Consider the following 18,421-nt stretch of genomic DNA (forward strand, 5'->3'; position numbering starts at 1 on the left):
CTTAAAAACACCATAGGAAGCAAGCCCTCTCCTCCTCATCCCCATGGCCTGCCTCCATCAGCTCCTGCCTCCAGGCTCCTGCCCTGCTTGAGTTCCTGCCCTCACTGTTTTTGATGATGAGCTGTTGTATGGAACTGTGAGTGAAATAAACCCTCCCCTCTCCAAGGTGCTTTTGGTCATGATGTTGTTATCACTGCAATAGTAAGCCTAACTAAGACAGTCTCCATCTAAAAATTTCAGTGGAATATCACATAAAACTAGTATAAAAGCAAAACAAACAAACAAAAAGCTAACAAATAGATGAATACTAAGTAATACTATGTAGAACAATGCTAGAGACATCCTAATATCTGACCTAAAACTATACCACAGAGTCTCAATTGACAAAAATAATTGTACTGCACAGACACTAATGGTCTACAAGACAGAACCCAGAAATAAATCAAGAAAGCTACAGCCATCAAATCTTAGATAAATGTGTTAAAATGTAATTACAAAAGAAGCCTCTTCAACAAATAGTGCCAATAAACTGGATATTCACTGTAAAAGAAAAAACTTTTCTTCTTCTACATTTTCCATTCTGAACAACAACAACAACAACAACAACAACAACAAAAAAAAAAAAAAAAAAAAAAAAAAAAAAAAAAAAAAAAAAAAAAACAAGCAATGCAATACAGAGTAAAGCAAGGACCTTAATCTAAGACCTGTAGCTGCTAAAGGAAAACAAGCAAAATATTCAGAATATTCCAAGCAGAGAGGTGCAGGCAAGGTCTTTTTAAACAAGGTCTCCAGCAGCATATAAGAACTGATAAATGGGGTTACATGAAATTAAAAAGGTTCTACATGCCAAAGCAATCTATGAACAGAGCAAAGAGACCACTTTTTGAATGGGGAAAGTCTGTGTTGGTGATATAACTGACAGGGGATTACTATCTAGAATCTATAAAGAATTTCAAAAAAATTAAACTCTAACAACAAAATAAAAAAAAAACAAAACAGCTAATCCATGAGTAAGCTAATAAATAGTTCTCAAAGGAAGAAATATAAATGGCCAGGAAACATTTGAAAAAGAGTTTTCAAAATGTGTAGCCATCAAGGAAATACAAATTCAAACTGCTTTGAAGTTGTAGCTCACCTTGTCAAAATGGCTGTCATCAAGAAAATAAATGCTGATGGCGATGCTGAAACAGAGTAACCCTTATAAACTGTTGGCAACAGTATGGAGGCCCCTCAACACAGAAGCAGTAGAAACACCATCTGCTCCAGCCATCCCTGCTCTTAGGTATATGTCTGAAGATCTAAGTCAGCCTATCAGAGCTGCTAGCATATTCACGTCTTTGTTGCACTATTCACAGTCAAGGTACAGAACCAGCTTTGATGTCTACTAACAGATGAATGGATTTTTAAAAATATGGTACAAACACAAATGGAATTCTTTTGTAAAGAATGAAATTACAGCCTACACAAGAAAGTGGATAAAACTGGATAATCATATGACTCAAAATGAGCCAGATTCAGAAGGCAAAGGCTGCATATTTTTTGCCACACATAAAAGATAGACAGACAGACAGACACGCGTGCACATGTGCACAGGCACACACACACCACACATTAGAAGTAGAAAAGGAACTTAGAGGAGAGGAAGAGGTCTAAAGGTGAGGGTGAAGTGAACAGGACGATGTAATGAGACACTGACAGGAGAGCAGAAAGAGGGACCTTTAGAAAATGGAAGGTGATCAGCCAGAAGGAGGACGGGAATGAGGGAAGGACAGGTGGGTGGGACAAAAAGAGAACAAACTGTAATGAAATACACTTATAAAGGAGGCTAGTGGGAGGAAAAGCAAGGGGGAAAGTGACAAAGTCTATTTTAGTTAAAATGTATTTTTTAAAAACTAAAGATGTCACCATAACACACATTTCATTACTAACCCCCCCAAAAATTAAACAAAATAATTCTTAAAAATCTACATTGAAGTACTGACACAGAGATGTGTCACATCTTAATAGAAAACATAAAGGAAAAAAACCAATGGCAGTCAGAAGCAGCAACCACAAAGACACAGAAATATTTACATGTGGATAGATAGATGTTACCATAAGAAGCTTTAAGTCTAAACTTCAGTGGAATCCCAAAACAATCCCAAGCAGAAAGAACCTGCAAGTTAACCAGGATGGTTCTGTACTATAACGAGAGGCAACTTTGTTATTAATGTGCGGCACTGTGCTGAAGAGTGGAATTAATCCTACCCTCCTCTTACTCATCCAAGTTAGATATGCATTTAACAGCTAAAACCCAAGCGGGTTCCCCATACCTCTCTGAAGAGTGCACCATAGAACTGAACAATGTATGGGCAATCACTACTCCGCATTACTACATCCAAATCCATGAGAAGTTGTTTTTGTTCTTTTTCATCCACAGTTGACCGAATTCTCTGGAAAAGAATAACAACAGATGTCATGCAAACAGAATAGTTTTAGAAACTGGAGTAAAACCTTTTCCGTAGTACTGAAAATTACTAAACCTCACAATATTAACCAGGCTAGAAAATTATCATGTTTCCTTATACTTATTAATTGTAAGTTTGATCACACAACAAAAAAGCACTCAGAAACTCTTTTAAGGGCACAGGACTCTAAGTCACACATTCACTGAGGTGGTGAGGCTTATACAATAACTCTCTGAGGCTCTGAGAATTATGCCCACATGCAAATACAAAGAAAATCAGAGTATAGAAGTTTTCACCTGACTAATTGTAGGCTGCTTCACACAAATACATTTTTAACCATCATCTCAGAATTGTATAGGCTCTAGCATGCAATGCAACAACAGCCTTCTTAACTACCTAGCAGCATCTTCATTCACTAGACTGAGATGGGAAACAGTCCAGGGCAGGAAAGATGAGGACTGCAATGGGAAGCACACAGATGAGAATTCAGCCTTTCAAATCCTGACCGCCCTTCCTTCACTGAACTTCCTCTATGTTGAAAACAGGAAGTTTTCCCCACTTTCTGTTCATGGTTCTGCATGCAGGTCAGTGTAACCTGGAGGAAATCCTAAAATGGAGAAACAGAGGACTCCTTTTGTCTACTCCTAAGCTGAAAAGACAGTCCTCTGTATAGTACAGATCTGGGGCAGGGTCCTAACCAAAATATATAAGATTTATATGTAAAATCATAAATCTTATAAAATACATATGATTTCAAATGAACATTCCCCAATGTACTAGTAAGTAAGATAGAACAGAATCAAGTTCAGAAAATATAAGACATTAATAATGGAAATACAGTTTAACATTAAAGCATGCAAAGTAGTTTTATTCTCATTAAAAAAAAGTTCACAATGTCACACTGTGTCACTGTACACAACACAAAGCACATACTTACAAGGTAAGTTAGTATCAAAAAATATACAAGGTAGCATTTTGTCCTCCAAGACTTCGAGGTATCTGTCCTCAATGTTCTTGCAAGGAGTGAAGGCAGTCAATTAAATTCTTGAGCCCATTTTACAGAAGAGAAACCAGAGGCAGAGATACAAAAGAGTATTCCATGTGACACGAGAACAAGCAGTTAAAGAACAGAAGTGGGTTCTCTCAGTTTTATGTTTTGACACTACACCAGGCATCAATCCCATATTCTCCAAATATGTACTTTAAAAACGTATTTACTTAAACGCATACCTTGCTATCTACAGTGTTTCATACCAAATGAAATGTCTTGACTTTAATTTAAAATGTTACACTGAATACCACAGTCATAGAAATAAAGATAAAAGTAAGAATGGGAGACAGAAAAGATAACTTGTCCCCTCAGAGGTGAGAACCTTTTCTTTCTTTCACTCTTGTGTTCATATTTTCAGTGTGATATGAATGACTTTGCTTCTAAATCAACATTATTATCTTGCTCCAAAAGAATATTTGTTAAAAGTCTAAGTAAGCAGACAAGTGGTTTATATTTGTTCAAAATATGGCAGAGATAATTTTCATTAATAATTAATAACCAGTAAGAATTTGAATTAACTTTTATTTCTAGTTTAAAATACAAGTTGGTTGGGTGGTTGTAGAAGTAGTCAACATGATTTTTTTTTTCAAAGAATTTTCTTATTTCCACACATCTGAATTTAAAACAAAGAGTTGATAAATAAAAGAAGAAGAGAAATCTCAAACTACCCTCTGGTTGAGAAAGATTTCTATGCAGTAGTTTATGAATTTTTACTATTCAAGTTTTTTTTCTTAATTATTAATTTTCTATCTTTTTTTCTAGCTACATGTCTAGACAGGTAAATACTAACACACATGATTAGATTCCATGATTGTAAATTTTTTTTTTATTTTTATAAAATTTGTCCAAGTCTAAAAAAAGGACATTAGAGTAAAAACCACAACAGTTCACATCCATGTCTGACTTCTGGAAGCAGATTTCCCAACTCTGCCATTACTAAAGAAAGAAAACATGCCACTCCTACTCCAGGCATGGGCCCAGCTGAGCTTTCTGGCAGCATTGTTCCGACTACCCAGAATGAAGGACAGTTCCTTGACTCTAAGCTTTGGCAGGAGAATCTGCTCATCTGCAATACCATTCTCAGTTCACTTCTGTGCATAAAGGAACACAGCTGCCGGATGGCTTCAGGTCAGCATGACCCTGCTATGCCCGGGACACTCTGCACTAGACTCCTGCCTCCTTCCCATCTCCCTTTGTTCAAGTACTGTGGGTAGAGGTGAGTAGCCCACTGCTGGGACTCCACCTGAATGATCTGAACTGAGAAAGCATTGCTCAGTAACTACAGTAAAGTTCTGGGGTTGAGCTGTAACATTTATCTCAATGAAAACCTAACAAACTAACCCAATTCAAGAGGCTTGCCAGTCCTCCCAAAGGAGAATTAACTACAAGGATAAACCTACATTAACAGCACATTCAAGTTAATGACTTTTAGTTCTTGATAAATAACTCAGGTTAGAGAATATCTAAGGATAATGAGTATATAAGTCTAGTAGTAACACAGTTGCTACCGGACACTTGCTTATGGGAAATGAGAACAGTAGCATGGGAAAAGTTTCTACCATTCGCAACAAGTGAGGCCAACATGAGCTGAACTCCCATAAAGCTGAATCCATCAGGAAGAACCTTCCCCTCCCTTCAGTCAGTCCTTACCCCACCCACAGGAAAAGAGAACTGCAAAGATGAAGCAATGCTCACAAGCTCAGAAGTTGAACCAAGGAACTCATGCATGGTTTCTAAGAAATGTTCATTTATTTACATCTTAAATATAAGCTGAATAAGACAGATATTAGATTGGGCAACACAGCCTTTATCTTTTCTTCTCCCCTTTTTTTAACTCAAAGAATAGGATGAAATGTCTATAAGAGACCATGAAACACTTTAAAAAGTCATTTCATGATTAAAGAAGTTCATTTATAATGAAATATCAGGGAAAATTCGGCCCAATTCCTAAGAAGCTGTTGGAAGCTTATTCTGTTTTCTAATATAATGAAGCAGCTAGAAGTTACTAATTTAACACTAACACACTGGCCTTGTGCAGAATACCTTGAGTTTGTTTGGAGGTAGTTAAGGATGGAGAGCCCAGGCCTTGAGTGGGCTGGCCACTCTTACTCAGCCTATATTTAAGGTGTAAATAAATGAACATTTCTTAGAAACCATGCATGAGTTCCTTGGTTCAAATTCTGAGCTTGGTGAGCAGTGCTTCATCTTTGCACTTGTTTTCCTGGGGCTGGGATTAAGGACTGACTGTGAAGGGAGGGGAAGGTTCTCCATGATGTGGCTGGCCAGTTGCTCTACCACTAAGCCACATTTGCAGCCCCCAGTGCCTTGTGTTTCTCCAACCTAGATTTAAATAAAGTACAAATACAACCCTTTTCACTGATGTTGAACAATGATAAAACGTCAGAGTAGCAGCTGTCCTCTCAATTTTCACTCAGACCTCTGAGGTGGCTGGCTCTTCCCACAATGCACCATGCTTTTCTAACCCTGCCCCACACCTCCCACATATTTGGCACTCATGAGAAATGAATGGCTAGTGACAAACCAAATAGTAGGAGAATTCTCAAGTAAATTAAGATGCATGCTATCACGGAAAGGAGTGGGAGGAGCTCCTAACCTACAACTACAGGAGGGGCTGGAACTGGAGGCCGAGAAGCAACAGGATGGAGATAAGCAGCATGGGATCCAGAGGAAATTATGGTGACCCCTTCTTACTGGCAAATTTAACCTGATGGAGTCATGACTGTGCCCATTCCCAGCCTCCACTTTTGTCTGTATTTATTTCCAGGGCCGAGGACAAAGAACCAGAGTGCAAGGAAGGAGCAGGATGATAAACAAACCCTCAGTGAGAGTAAAGTTAAGAAGACTTATATGTGACAAAGAAAGTAAGAAAGAAGGTTGACTATGGCTAAGGATGAATATGTAGGGAAAATAAAGTAAGAAAGGCTCACAGGAACTTCCTTTCCTCTTATGAGTCTGTGGTAGTTTGAATAAGAACGGCTTCCATAGGCTCATATATTTGAATGCCTAGTCATGGGGAGTAGTATTCTTTAAAAAGGAGGGTTAGCCTTGTTGGAGGAAGTGTGTCACTGGGGGTGGGCTTTGAGGTTTTAAAAGTCTACACCAGGCCCAGTGTCTCTATCTGCAGATCAGGATGTAACTCTCAACTACTTCTCCAGCACTATGCCTGCCATGGCAGCCATGCATGCTACCATGCTTCCTGCGATTGAAAATAATGGACCCTCTGAAACCTTAAGGAAGCCCTTAATTAAACGCCTTTCTTGTCTTACAAAAGTTGCCATGGTCATAGTGTCTCCCCACAGCAATAAACAGTGACTAAGACAAAGCCTGTCTTTACAAGGGTCGCCAGGAAGCATTTTGCTAAATGCTAAATAAACACAAGCTGGTTCTAGCCACAATTGATTAAGGCTATCCCTTACATTGACTGAAATCAGGATTTTCCAAAATCTCCGCATTTCAAGAGGCAGCCAGAGCCTACCTAAATGACTCTCTTTGTCTGGTGGACAACTACTTGGTCTTACCATGTCAACCCAGTTTTCCTTTCTACTACATTAAGCTATGAGCAAAGGTGAGGCAGAATGACAGCTCTATCTCTTAGATTATGTATGTGTGTGCAGTGGCCTCTGGGTTCCTGATTCCATTCCTGTCTGGAGAGAGGGAATTGGGTTATTACATATTCCAAAGATAACCTAGAGTTAAAAACAAACAAACAAACAAAACCTCCAAAAGATGGCAAGCAGTGTTTGCTATTGATTAGAAACTGTAGCTCCACAGAGTGCATGACACATAGAACACTGCAGGCGAGAAGGATATGAGTCAAGAATCATACCAGAATCTAGAGCTGAGAAGATCAAGCACTGACTTCAGTTAAGCAGCCATGCCATGGACTTGGAAACAGCAAGGAGAACAAACACGGAACATGGCTGTCAATTCTGTCACTTTGTTTTGAAATGAAGAAAATGTACATAGAGAGGCTAAAATAAAGGGGCTCTGGAATGGGGACGGTCACAGCCCTGTCCTCACAGACAAGTCCTAAGTCCTTGTGTGACCAATGTTTGTCAAGTTTCTGTATGGCTCAGCTGAGGGTACAGAGGACAGTACAGGAAGGTATTAAGGTAAATTAGATTTCATCCTTGATGCATAGGTCCATCTTTCAGAGGTACTCCAAAGTAAAAGAAGTAGGTTTTCTGGTCAGAAATGGGGGCACGGACAAGAAAGCTCAGCAAGGCGATAGGCTCAGGAACTGCTGAAGAAACCAGTGCATAAACTTTTCACATCATCCCAGGGCCCAGGTAAAGCAATCTGAGAGAGGATTCAAACAATCCATTGCCCATTAACAAGCAAAATGGTATTTTCAATGTACTGCCAACCAAATGCAGAAAATAGCCATTTCCTCTTTATGTGGCCCATTCCTCTACAGAAGTTCCTATTGCCATGTTATCAAAATATGTGCATTCCATATTTTAAGCAGCTTCCAAATTCAAATTTGTGTGAAGACCAAAAACAACAACAAACTACTCCCATGACAAAAATTTAAAAATCCAGTTATGATAGCTGTTTTACCTTTTGTGTTGACACTGATAATACTACCTATGCAAAAATTCTAAAACCAGTTGTTAGATTAAGCAAATATATCACAGAGAAACTCTCCACAGAGAAGGAAGGAACAAAGAAGGAAGGGTGGGAAGGAGGCAGGGAGGGAGGAAAAGAGAGAGTGAGAAAATGGAGAAGGAGGGAAGAAAGAAAGATAGAAACAGAGAAAAGGGGAGGGGAAAAACTCCGAGGGTCAGAGAAGAAAGGAAGCCAGGGAGGGAAGGAAATGTGCCTACTCCTCGTAATTTATATACGTTGCTGTTTACTAAACATCTGCTGCTAACAGCTGTGTCTGCAAAGAAGATGCAAGAGCAGATGCCCCGCACCCTGCTCTACCTGATAGAGCCCCATTACCCCACACAACCTTCCTCTAGACCACACACACACACACACACAAAATCTTAAGAATTTTATTTTCTGTCTTCTATTGACTCAGATTTCTGCTGAACAAGTTTATCTTAAGCTGCTCAAGTCTCTACACAGATCACATACTTAACTTTCCAAGACATCTCATAGTGCCATGATCAACAAGAAGAGATGGTGGCATCATCCAAAACAGAGAATGTGAGGTACGGAGATGAGCAAGAAATGTAGATCAAAGATCCAACATTTGTTTTCATGTCCAGAAGTAATAAATGGTGTCTACTGAGTATGAAATTACTAAGGGTACTTGCAGTTACTAAGTGCACAAGAATGTGAATTTTAGCTGAAAGTTCGCTGACGTCTTTTTATAAATGAAACCAATTTATAAACTTCTTGGCTTACTTCACCAAATTGATAAGCTAAAATTCGTATTTCCCATTTTTCTCACTAAAGACACTGGCTAGTGCACTGAGAACTTGGGAGAATATGTTGTATCCCACCACAGTAAGGACAGTAGAATGAAACAAGCTGGATAAGCCTTGATAAAGGGGGTTCTTCCTTTTCACTAAGCACATCATGTACATTCAAACAGCACAATGTTGGCCAGGACTAAGGATTCTAAGGTGTAGAGATCATGTCATCGTTCCTGTACCTATGACATTAAAAGAGACAATGAGCCAAATCTATAGGATAATCAGGGGCAAGGTTTAAGACAGCACAAGAGTTAAGAATTACCAAATATTAGCTCAGATATACGCAAGGAGGGAAAGCTATGATAAGCCTAGTATTTCTCCAAATAGCTGTGCATGCTGGGATATAATTCAGTACCCAATTCAGATGGGTCTACTAAGCAATGGTCAGTTTTAGAAACTAGATTCAAGTATGATCTGAAACACACAATGGCCTGGTTAAAATTTACCTATAACAAGCATTTCCAACCTACCTTACTCCAACTCTAATACTGCCTTTGAACGGGTATTCTCTGGGCTTCCAAAACTCGTAGATAAGAGCTATCATTTTTCCCATGGTCCCAGCCCCTTCTCTCATTCTATTTTATTTATCTGTTTGTTTCATGCTGAAGACTGAACCCAGGACTTGAGGCATGCTTAAATACATTCTACTACCTTAGTATATTCTCAGCCTCTTCTAACCTCTACTGATTTACCTATTTTATTTACTGAGTCTCATGTAAAACTTTTACAAAAAGGAACTCACACTGAAAACCACTGACTTGGAGCTACCAAAAAAAAAAAAAGAAAAAAAAAAGAAAAAGCACAGATTTAATTCAAAACCCAGCCTGACTGGAGGCAGCTCTGTCATATCTGTGGAATCCCTACTCTTGGGCAGTCTCAATTTGTACTGTGCATAGGAAATATACCTCTAAGGTAATCATGGATTTCTTAATTTAGTCACATGATCTGGCCAATAAAATGAGATCACAGGATAACAGAGATCTTTCTCAAATCAAGCAACACAGCCATGACTTCTACATCCCATCCAGATTTAAATAATCAAATGTCATCACTATGGTCTTAATTGCTTAACAAAGCACTATATGATATCAAAAGGGAACTTTCTCACCAAAGTCACGTCTGTCACTATTCCATTAAAGATTTTCAGAGCAATATGTAAGACATAAAATAAACACTAAAATAAACACTCTCCCCCAGTGATTACTGACCATCAACCTCCACCAAAACCATTCACTGATGGAACTTCTAACAGAAGTGTTGGCAGAGTGTTGGAGAAACAGCCAAAGTGTACTTTTACCATTCCTGGCTTCCCACAAGGAAGAAGGGTCACAAGGAGAATAAACTTAAAAGACTCAGGAAGCTCCTGAAGCTCACAAGATGGATAAGTGCCCCCACCTACACACTCCCTCCCTAGGGTTATACAAACAGAGCCAGAGAGGAGGTTCCTGCTGGCTCTGTCATACACAAGTTGTGCGGGGAACTCAAGGAATGGAGCTTTGCTGAGTCACCACCCACTCTGAGGTGGGCCTTTCAGTGATATGGATGCCTCGAAGTCACCAGAACTTCTATAAGTAATCCCTCACCTATGCTCCCTGTGAGTAGCACTAAAGAACGCTGGTTCACGGAGCTACACTTGGGTGGAGCTGCTTCTCTGGTCTGCCCCTGGAGTCCTATCTGGGGTAAATAAAATGTTCTCTTCTACCTAGGAAAAGTCACGCAACTCAAGGAGTGAATACTGCTTGCTTGACTTCGCACCCTTTGAGAAGCCAGATGTAGCTAATGCAAAAGCAAGGGCCACCCTGAGCCTGTCAAAACTGAAGCACCAGCTCCAGTCACAAATGTGGCCTTGCTCCCCCTGAGACTAAACCAGGCCAACTGGAGCAAGATGATCCCACAGAGACCGTCAGGGACAAAGTAAAAGCCCGGTACCCCATGATGGGTCAGTGGATATGACTCATGGACAAGGACTCTATTAGAAGGTCAAATGGGGTGTTGTTTCTCCTCCACACCGCTGTACCCAACACTGGTTATTTGTAGTTTTTTTTATTTTCTTTATTCTGTATTTCCTACATTATATTTGCTCTGTGTGTATGTGTTGGGGGTGTACACAAGTCAGAGGAAATGAACTACGGCCATTACGTTGGCAGTAGGGGCCTTTCCTGCTGAGCCATCTCACCTGCCCAACACTCAGGAAAGGACTGAGACAAATGAGATCTTTTCATGCTGCTCTGGACCTGGGATAATCTTTCTTTCTTTTTAAATACTCTTAGCCAGCCAAGAAACTAGTACTTGCTTAGACTAGATAGCAGGCTTTCAGGATCCTGTCTACATTCTGTAAAACGGTTCATTTATATAATGCTAGCTAGCCCTCAAGTATCTTAAAAGCATCTGGAAGAACAGTAAAGAGTATAGTTACGGAGCTTAAATGAAAGCACCTTGTTGAGTGGCAAATGGTACTCTCAGGAGCCATAATGTTGTTGGTTGAAAAATCAGTATTAGGAGTTGGGCTTCCTTTTTGTCAGTTATCAATCAGGGAGGCCCTGAGTCCCACAAGCCATAAAAGCTACTGCCATTGCTATTGGTTGCATGCCAGAACTAGAACTATGCTGATGACACCACTGCCTTTGCCTCAGACATGAAGGAATCAGACTAGGACTGTAATGAATGGAAGTCCTTTCCCTGCTGGCTTACTGCTATGGTACAGGACGGTACTATGTAGTTGTACGTAGGTGGCTAGGGGCTAACTGCCACTGACAGTGTTGCTGAGTTATGGAGCCTGTGACCTATACCAGCAACATGTCAGCTAAGATGTGCTGACTGGTGCAAGACTGCATTCTACAACTGTCATGGGTACAACCAACTGCCTTGTGATTGGATTTAAGGCCCTCTGCACGAGAGGGAACATGAATCTGCTACTATAGCCTATGGCAAAAACACATGAGGTAATAGACCCCAAGGACAGGGGCAAAAAGAAAAACCCAACTTGTTTTGTTAAATAGATATGATGTGCCTGTCAATTTGTCTTTATAACATTTGTATTTACAACCACAGGTTACTGCTATTGTCAGCCTAGGTGACTCATGAAGAGAAATTTATTTCTTGCAATGGGCAGTGTTTAGTGCAGACTCACAGCCAGTCAAGCTCCTGAGAGTAGATAACTGTTGCTGTAGCACGGTAGCCTAATCTTCAGTGGTAGATGGAAGAAAATAATCAAATATATCAATTATCTCTTCCACAGAGAACATGGCATTATTAATAGAAAGCAGAAACATTGAGATAGAGAAAAAAGTAGAGCACTGTGTTTTGATTTCCTTCAAACTTAAGTATTTCCAACTTGGAGAGAGGACAGAAGGTTAAGATACAGAAAACAAATGAAATGTAAACAGCCCAGAAAACTCCTGAAACTTAGAAGACTCACAAAGCCCTGGGGGATATACAAACAGTAACAACTGTTCTCCCCAGTAGGCTGAACTGCCTAAAAGGGTATTCAAAGAACACCAGAGATACAGCTTCCCCTAAGTTTTGGAGAGGGGCTTTTTACAACTCCCCAAGTTCTCCTACTCCTCTAAGGAATCTCTCACCGTGTCCCTGTAAGTAATTCCAATAAACACACCAGTCCTCTAACCCTAGGCAGGAGTCTTTCCTTGCTCTGTCATTAGTGCTCTACTTAGGGTAAATGTTTATATACCCCTGCAGAAGTACATACTGCACCAAGGGCAGACCTACCTAACCAGCAGATGGTAGGCAAGGGTTGAGCTGCAGGGAACACTGTCCTTCCCACTAAGTATCTAGGTTCTAGTTTCAAGAACACTGAGGTCAACATCCAAATATCAGAGATCAAGTGGCCAGTCCCGAACTGAAAATAGTTAAATTAATAAAACAGAATAAATTAATAAAACAGGAAAAGCAAAGGAGCAGAGTTGAGGATAGGAAAAAAACTGAGACATATCAGGCAAACCAGCAACAAAAAGAAAATCTCTGAAGCCCTAACATACACTATCACACCATTGGCAGTCTGGTACAAGCATGCATTGTAAACAAATGGCCTATTTTCCTGATTAGCCCAGAAAACTCTCCAAGCAGAGGGCTGAGACAACACCATAATCCCCACACTCTCTGGGCATGCAGTACTTACTGTGGACAGGCCTAGCTGGATGATTCATGTCTGTCTTCCTTCTCATAGTAGCAAGTGGTGCTGGTCACCATATACAAGTGTCAGTCTGAGTTACTGTATGACACCTAATTTGCTCTTTCTCCTCTCCTCCCAAATCCCAGGGTATGCCTTGTCTTCTGACTGGTTACGTACATCCTGCTGGTATTAGGTGTTTCTCCCAGACATCGATTTCTCTAACCTTACTTAAGAAACCTAGTCCTACTTGACGGAGTCCAAACCTTGATATTTACCTACTACAAACAACTCTTGTAGACAATTATGCAGAGAAACTGACTTTTCTTAGAGGATAGTGACTTCATGTTTGTTTCAATCTGTGACTACCCTGCCATTGAGAAAAATAGGCCATTAACCTCAAAACCTGCTGCAGTTCACAACATCCATAGACAAAAACAACTTGCACATCTAATTTCTAAGAGAAGTAGATAAAAAGAATGCTATGTGCATTCACACTGTGGAATACTACCCATCCGTACAACAGAATGGAGTCCTGGTCATGAAGGCTCTGAGTGAGCCACAAGGCAGCCAGCTCTGTAGGCAAACTGCAGCTTCATTTGTGGAGCCTGGAAAACATTTCTCTCAGAAGCTGAGAACACAGCAGTGGATACTGGAATGGGGGACAAAGAGAGCTATGGGTAAATGATAATAAATAGTTATTACTATAGTTAGAATTTCTCATATGCTATCTTATTACATAAGAATTAATATTTGAATAGAGAGTGTGCTGTATATTTCAAGAAACAAATTTGTATCCACCATAAAAAATGATAAATTTGGGATAACTGATTATTTTTAATTGAATTTTAGTGCTGCATGGTGTGTGTGTGTGTGTGTATGAGAGAGAGAAAAAGAGAATCTCATTATGACTGTTTTGTTTTTATGAATCTGTTCTAGAATTTTTTAATTTAAAAAATATAACTGGACATTAAATAAATGTCATTTGTAGAGAATACTGATCAAAGTCAAGAATGAAGGAATACTCAGTTAAAAGTTGACAGCTGCCCTCTTTTTACAACACTTTAGGAGACCTCACTGCCAACAAAGACTTCTCTCTACACAGCTATGGCCCAATCATCCTGGCATGGGTTGACAGGCAAATTGTATTAGCCACATTCACTAGCAAGCAATTGGTCTTTGCCCACTAAGTGTAATTAAAGCTTCGAGATTAAAAATGTCCATATCTTCCTGTGAACATACTGGAAACTGTCTAAAGGACACATTTTATATGTTCCTTGTTGAATCTGATTATATCTCAGTTGATTTTCAAATTTAGTCTTTGAGATACTTATTTCAGGTAACTAGGAAGACACTTTTCATACATCTCTTGTACATAGCTAATGAATCTGAGCAAAAGCTTTTTCAAAAGTAAATATGAGGAATCAAACCATGAAAAGAAATTCACAGTCCACTTTTGCACAGCTATTTAAAGTACATTTTGAAGATAATTTGTAGGGTAGATTTAATACCCAATACAGCCATCCTTCTCCACAGTACCAAAATACATGTTCAGATGCTAGCAAGCACTGGGCTATTTCAGGAAATGTTTCTCAGTTAACAACAATGAAAAGTTACTCACTGTGTGGTTGTCTCTCTTTAACTACAACATACCAAATCTAACTCGTCCTCACCCACTCATCCCTTCTATATAATCATACTTGTCAGGGTGCTCTGTGTGCCTACAAGATGACTTGTGATAAAAGACTATGTTTCTCTAAAGGAATACATGTTTAAAATTCCAAAGGAGGTGACATATATCATTCACCAACTGGTATTAAGGCATAATGATCCAAAATGACTTATTCTTCCAGTATTAATGAAGTCATGGAATCAAATGACATTCCCTGATCTGTCAAATTATGCCTTACTGCTATCTTCTCATGCCCCAAGCTGCTATGTGTGCTCCATTACTTAAAGGGGCACACAAACAGTTCAGCTAGAAAGTGTCCATTTGACAGCTACAAGTACAGGTTTCCTAACTGTAGTCTTGGGATTCACATTAGCACTGCAAACGTCACCCTCAAAAGAGTCACTGTGTTACAATAGTATTTATTTAATATATTATGAGTGTTGGACAACAATACAACATTTTCACTCTCAACACTTGATTAACCATTATACAACCCCAAATGCGATCAAATTAGTCACAAGAAATGTCACAATGAAGTGCTTTCTTTTTCCTTAAAGTCTTTTACTCATTTTAACGTTTATCCACATGACTAAATAACATATGGTGCTAAGCACCACAGATGAAGTACACAAAACCTAGGAAAAAAATCAATAATAATCTTTAAAAGTATTTTCCCTCCTACGTGGGAGAATTTAGAACTTGTGCAGTCCATGAAGCTTTCCCTCCACCCCTGCAACTGATGTCGGATGCTCACAGAGAGAGACAAGCGCACAAGGACAGCAGAACACTTGGCAGAAGCATCTAAATCCAATCATTTGCTCCCCTTACAGTGCAGGAGAACAAGATAACAATAGAGAAACCATTTCAAATTCTAAGAGGCTCATTTTGTTTTCATGGATACTCTAGAGCAGAGGTCCTAGGCTGTGCATTTTTAGAGGTCTGTGGACTATATGCAGAATTTTATGAATTTATATACTTTTTCCTACCAAAAGCACCTTTCTCTCCACATTGTAAAAATATGTTCGAAACCAAGAAGCTGGAGAGAAACATAAAATGTTTCCTCAACACTAATTTAGCATTATCCTGACATGACCCATCAGTGAGGAAACACTGAACACTGGAGACAAACACCTTCAATATGCTGCTGCAATAGGCCTCAGATAGCATTAAAACTGGGAGACAGACCCACTTCTCAGTGTCATCCCTGCAGGCCATTTTGACAGACAGGATTAAATTAAACTATCTGCAAAGCCACTCTCAACTGTTATAAACTGAGATGGCATTTGTTCTCATGGGTATTGTGAGTTTAGTGAGAATATGGCCATATCTTGTTTTTTTCTTGTAAGATTGCCCCCAAATTGCTAGTGCACTGTATCTTAAACAGAACATAATGTTTTTTAAACATCTGAACAAACATAGTACAGTTATGCAAATCCATTAAGAGCAAGATGAACACTGTCAATTCATCACAGGTACAGAGGCTTGCTGGGTATAATTTAGACCAAATCTCCACTTCTGGCCTTTTTTAGGGAAGAAGGTAAATGAACAAATTAAATGGCACAACACAATTAGGACAGAGGTGACAGTATTATCACAAGGTACACATTTAGATACAACTTTTAAACCAGGGAACAGGGCAGTACTGAGTAGAGATGGAATAAACCAACAGAAGCCGAGCCGGTCAGGACCGAGTAAGGTTGAGGTTAGTGGCAACAGCATGTGTGTGGTTTCCAGGAAACCTTCAGTAAGACTGCTGTTAGCCCTAGCCCCGCACCTTGCCCAGCCCACTGTGCTGCTTCTTCCTCCAGCTCCCGCCTGGCTCAGAGCAGCACTGCCCTGCTCCCAGGGGTGCAGCGGCCCAGCCTGAACTCACCTTGGCAGTGAAGGGGCCAGAAGTTTAAAACCTGTTAATGTATCATGGCAAAAATGTAATGAACACACATACTTCACACACTCACATTCCAGAGCAAGAAAACATACAACCAGTAAGACAACCTTTACACAAAACACCCTCAGCGAAAGCAGAGACAGAATTTTTAACACCCATTATTACCACAGAGGTAAGAACAGAGCAGTGGTGTTGCTGTACCACAAAATTTCAGCTAATGGATTAAAGTACCAAAAGTAATCATGGCATCACCTACTTTAACTGCCATTATCTGCCCACTTGGTTTGTGGACCATTTTGTTGACAGAACCATAAGCTCCTCGTCCAATTTCTCCAAGGTCTTTCAAGTCCTCTGCAGTGAAATCCCAGTGTTGTTCAGGGGAGATCTTCAGTTTTCCTGATGACTCAATGCTGTGTGTTCTCAGTCTCTCTCTGTTAAAATATTGGGAAGCAATTTTTCCACATTTTAAATAGGTTTTAACTTTTTTTCTTTTAGCTAGCACTGAGTACGTGTGGGAACACTCATCTGCTCACAAGCAGCCTGACCCAGTTCTGGAGCTGTTTGTGACACTTGCTCTTTACACATTGAAATTTAATAGAATGCATTTAGGTATCCAGAAGGCACAGCTTCAAAGACAATCATACAACCCAATCTCCTTTTGCTGATGAAACTAACAGTTTTGATTACTCAATAGTAGACCTTTTTCAAGCCTACAGAACTCTATTACCTCAAAAGCCCCAGAACTGAGAATTCACCTCTACAAATGCTTACCCTATCACACCCTCTAGCTGCTTAAGCTGTTTCCAAAATTTGCTGTATCTAAGGATAGCCTGACCTACTGTTTAAACGCCGAAGCCCAGGAGTAGCCTATAGCAATTAAAGCAGAGCATATGGGGTATGCTGGAAAGCAACATTTCTAGTATTCCCAGTGGTTTTAGCAATACATGGGAGTGAGTACTTTAATACACTGTCCTATTATTGTTTAACTGCACTAAAGTGGGGAACAGTTAAACAAGAGCCAGCTAACTCAGAGCAATCTGCACTGTCTTATTCAAAGCCTTTAGCCTCTGTTCAACAGCAGGAGTAATGAATGGGCTTAAAGGGGAGTTGGTTACTCACAGGAAATGCAGAGGTCACTTTGCATTAAATATCACACCCAAATCCCAATACAGAAACCAGACTTCTCTTTCTTCTCTCCCTTTCCCTATATGTGAGAACAAACTGTCAAACTAGAAAGTGCAACACACATGAAGAAACCAGTGAGTATCAACTAGTTTTCAATTTCATATTAAGTCACAAAACTTGTTTCAAAGTCCAGCCCTGTGATAAGAGCAAAGACAGTTTACAGCTCACTTATCTATTTTGTTCTTGAAGAACTCTGGAATGTCTCCTGAAATTTGTAGAACTGTTTTCTGCAGCTAGTTCTAAGGGCCTCAAAAACTTTAGAATGCTAAAATCGTGCTTCCCCCAAACCCATCTTGATAATAAGTAGGACTAATGTTGATAATAAGTAGGATTCAAGGGTACAGTTAAAAGCTTAATATATTTTATCTAAATGACTTAGGGAAGCTGTGCTCCAAATAGGAGGTTCTCATGCTGCAAGCTTGAGAGTTCTTAGTGGCTTCCACTTACACAAGTGCTTTTTCGCTTCCACCCCTGCCTTGGCACATCTACCTTCCAGTGACAGAAGCCCAGCAACCAGGCTCAAGTGACCACTTTAGTCCTGATGAAACCAGCACTGATCTCTGAAGATGGAAAAGATATTCAGGTGATAACAAGGAGATTTTTCT

The 18,421-nt window shown here is 39.7% G+C and overlaps 1 protein-coding gene across 5 annotated transcripts in view; it reads right to left on the bottom strand.

Moving 5' to 3' along the window:
• Positions 1–18,421, bottom strand: part of Map2k4 (mitogen-activated protein kinase kinase 4) — a 96,191-nt gene that overhangs the window by 25,961 nt on the left and 51,809 nt on the right. For 3 of the 5 annotated variants that reach the window (XM_021176402.2, XM_021176401.2, XM_029483390.1), the window contains 2 exons: positions 16,888–17,062; positions 2,313–2,432 (listed from right to left, as the gene is read on the bottom strand). In XM_021176402.2, the coding sequence (XP_021032061.1) occupies positions 2,313–2,432; positions 16,888–17,062 (295 nt within the window). The remainder of the gene's footprint in view (positions 1–2,312; positions 2,433–16,887; positions 17,063–18,421) is intronic. The other 2 variants (XM_029483392.1, XM_029483391.1) reach the window with 1 other exon arrangement.

This window comes from Mus caroli, chromosome 11 (genome assembly GCF_900094665.2).
Source record: "Mus caroli chromosome 11, CAROLI_EIJ_v1.1, whole genome shotgun sequence".
NCBI lineage: Eukaryota > Metazoa > Chordata > Mammalia > Rodentia > Muridae > Mus > Mus caroli.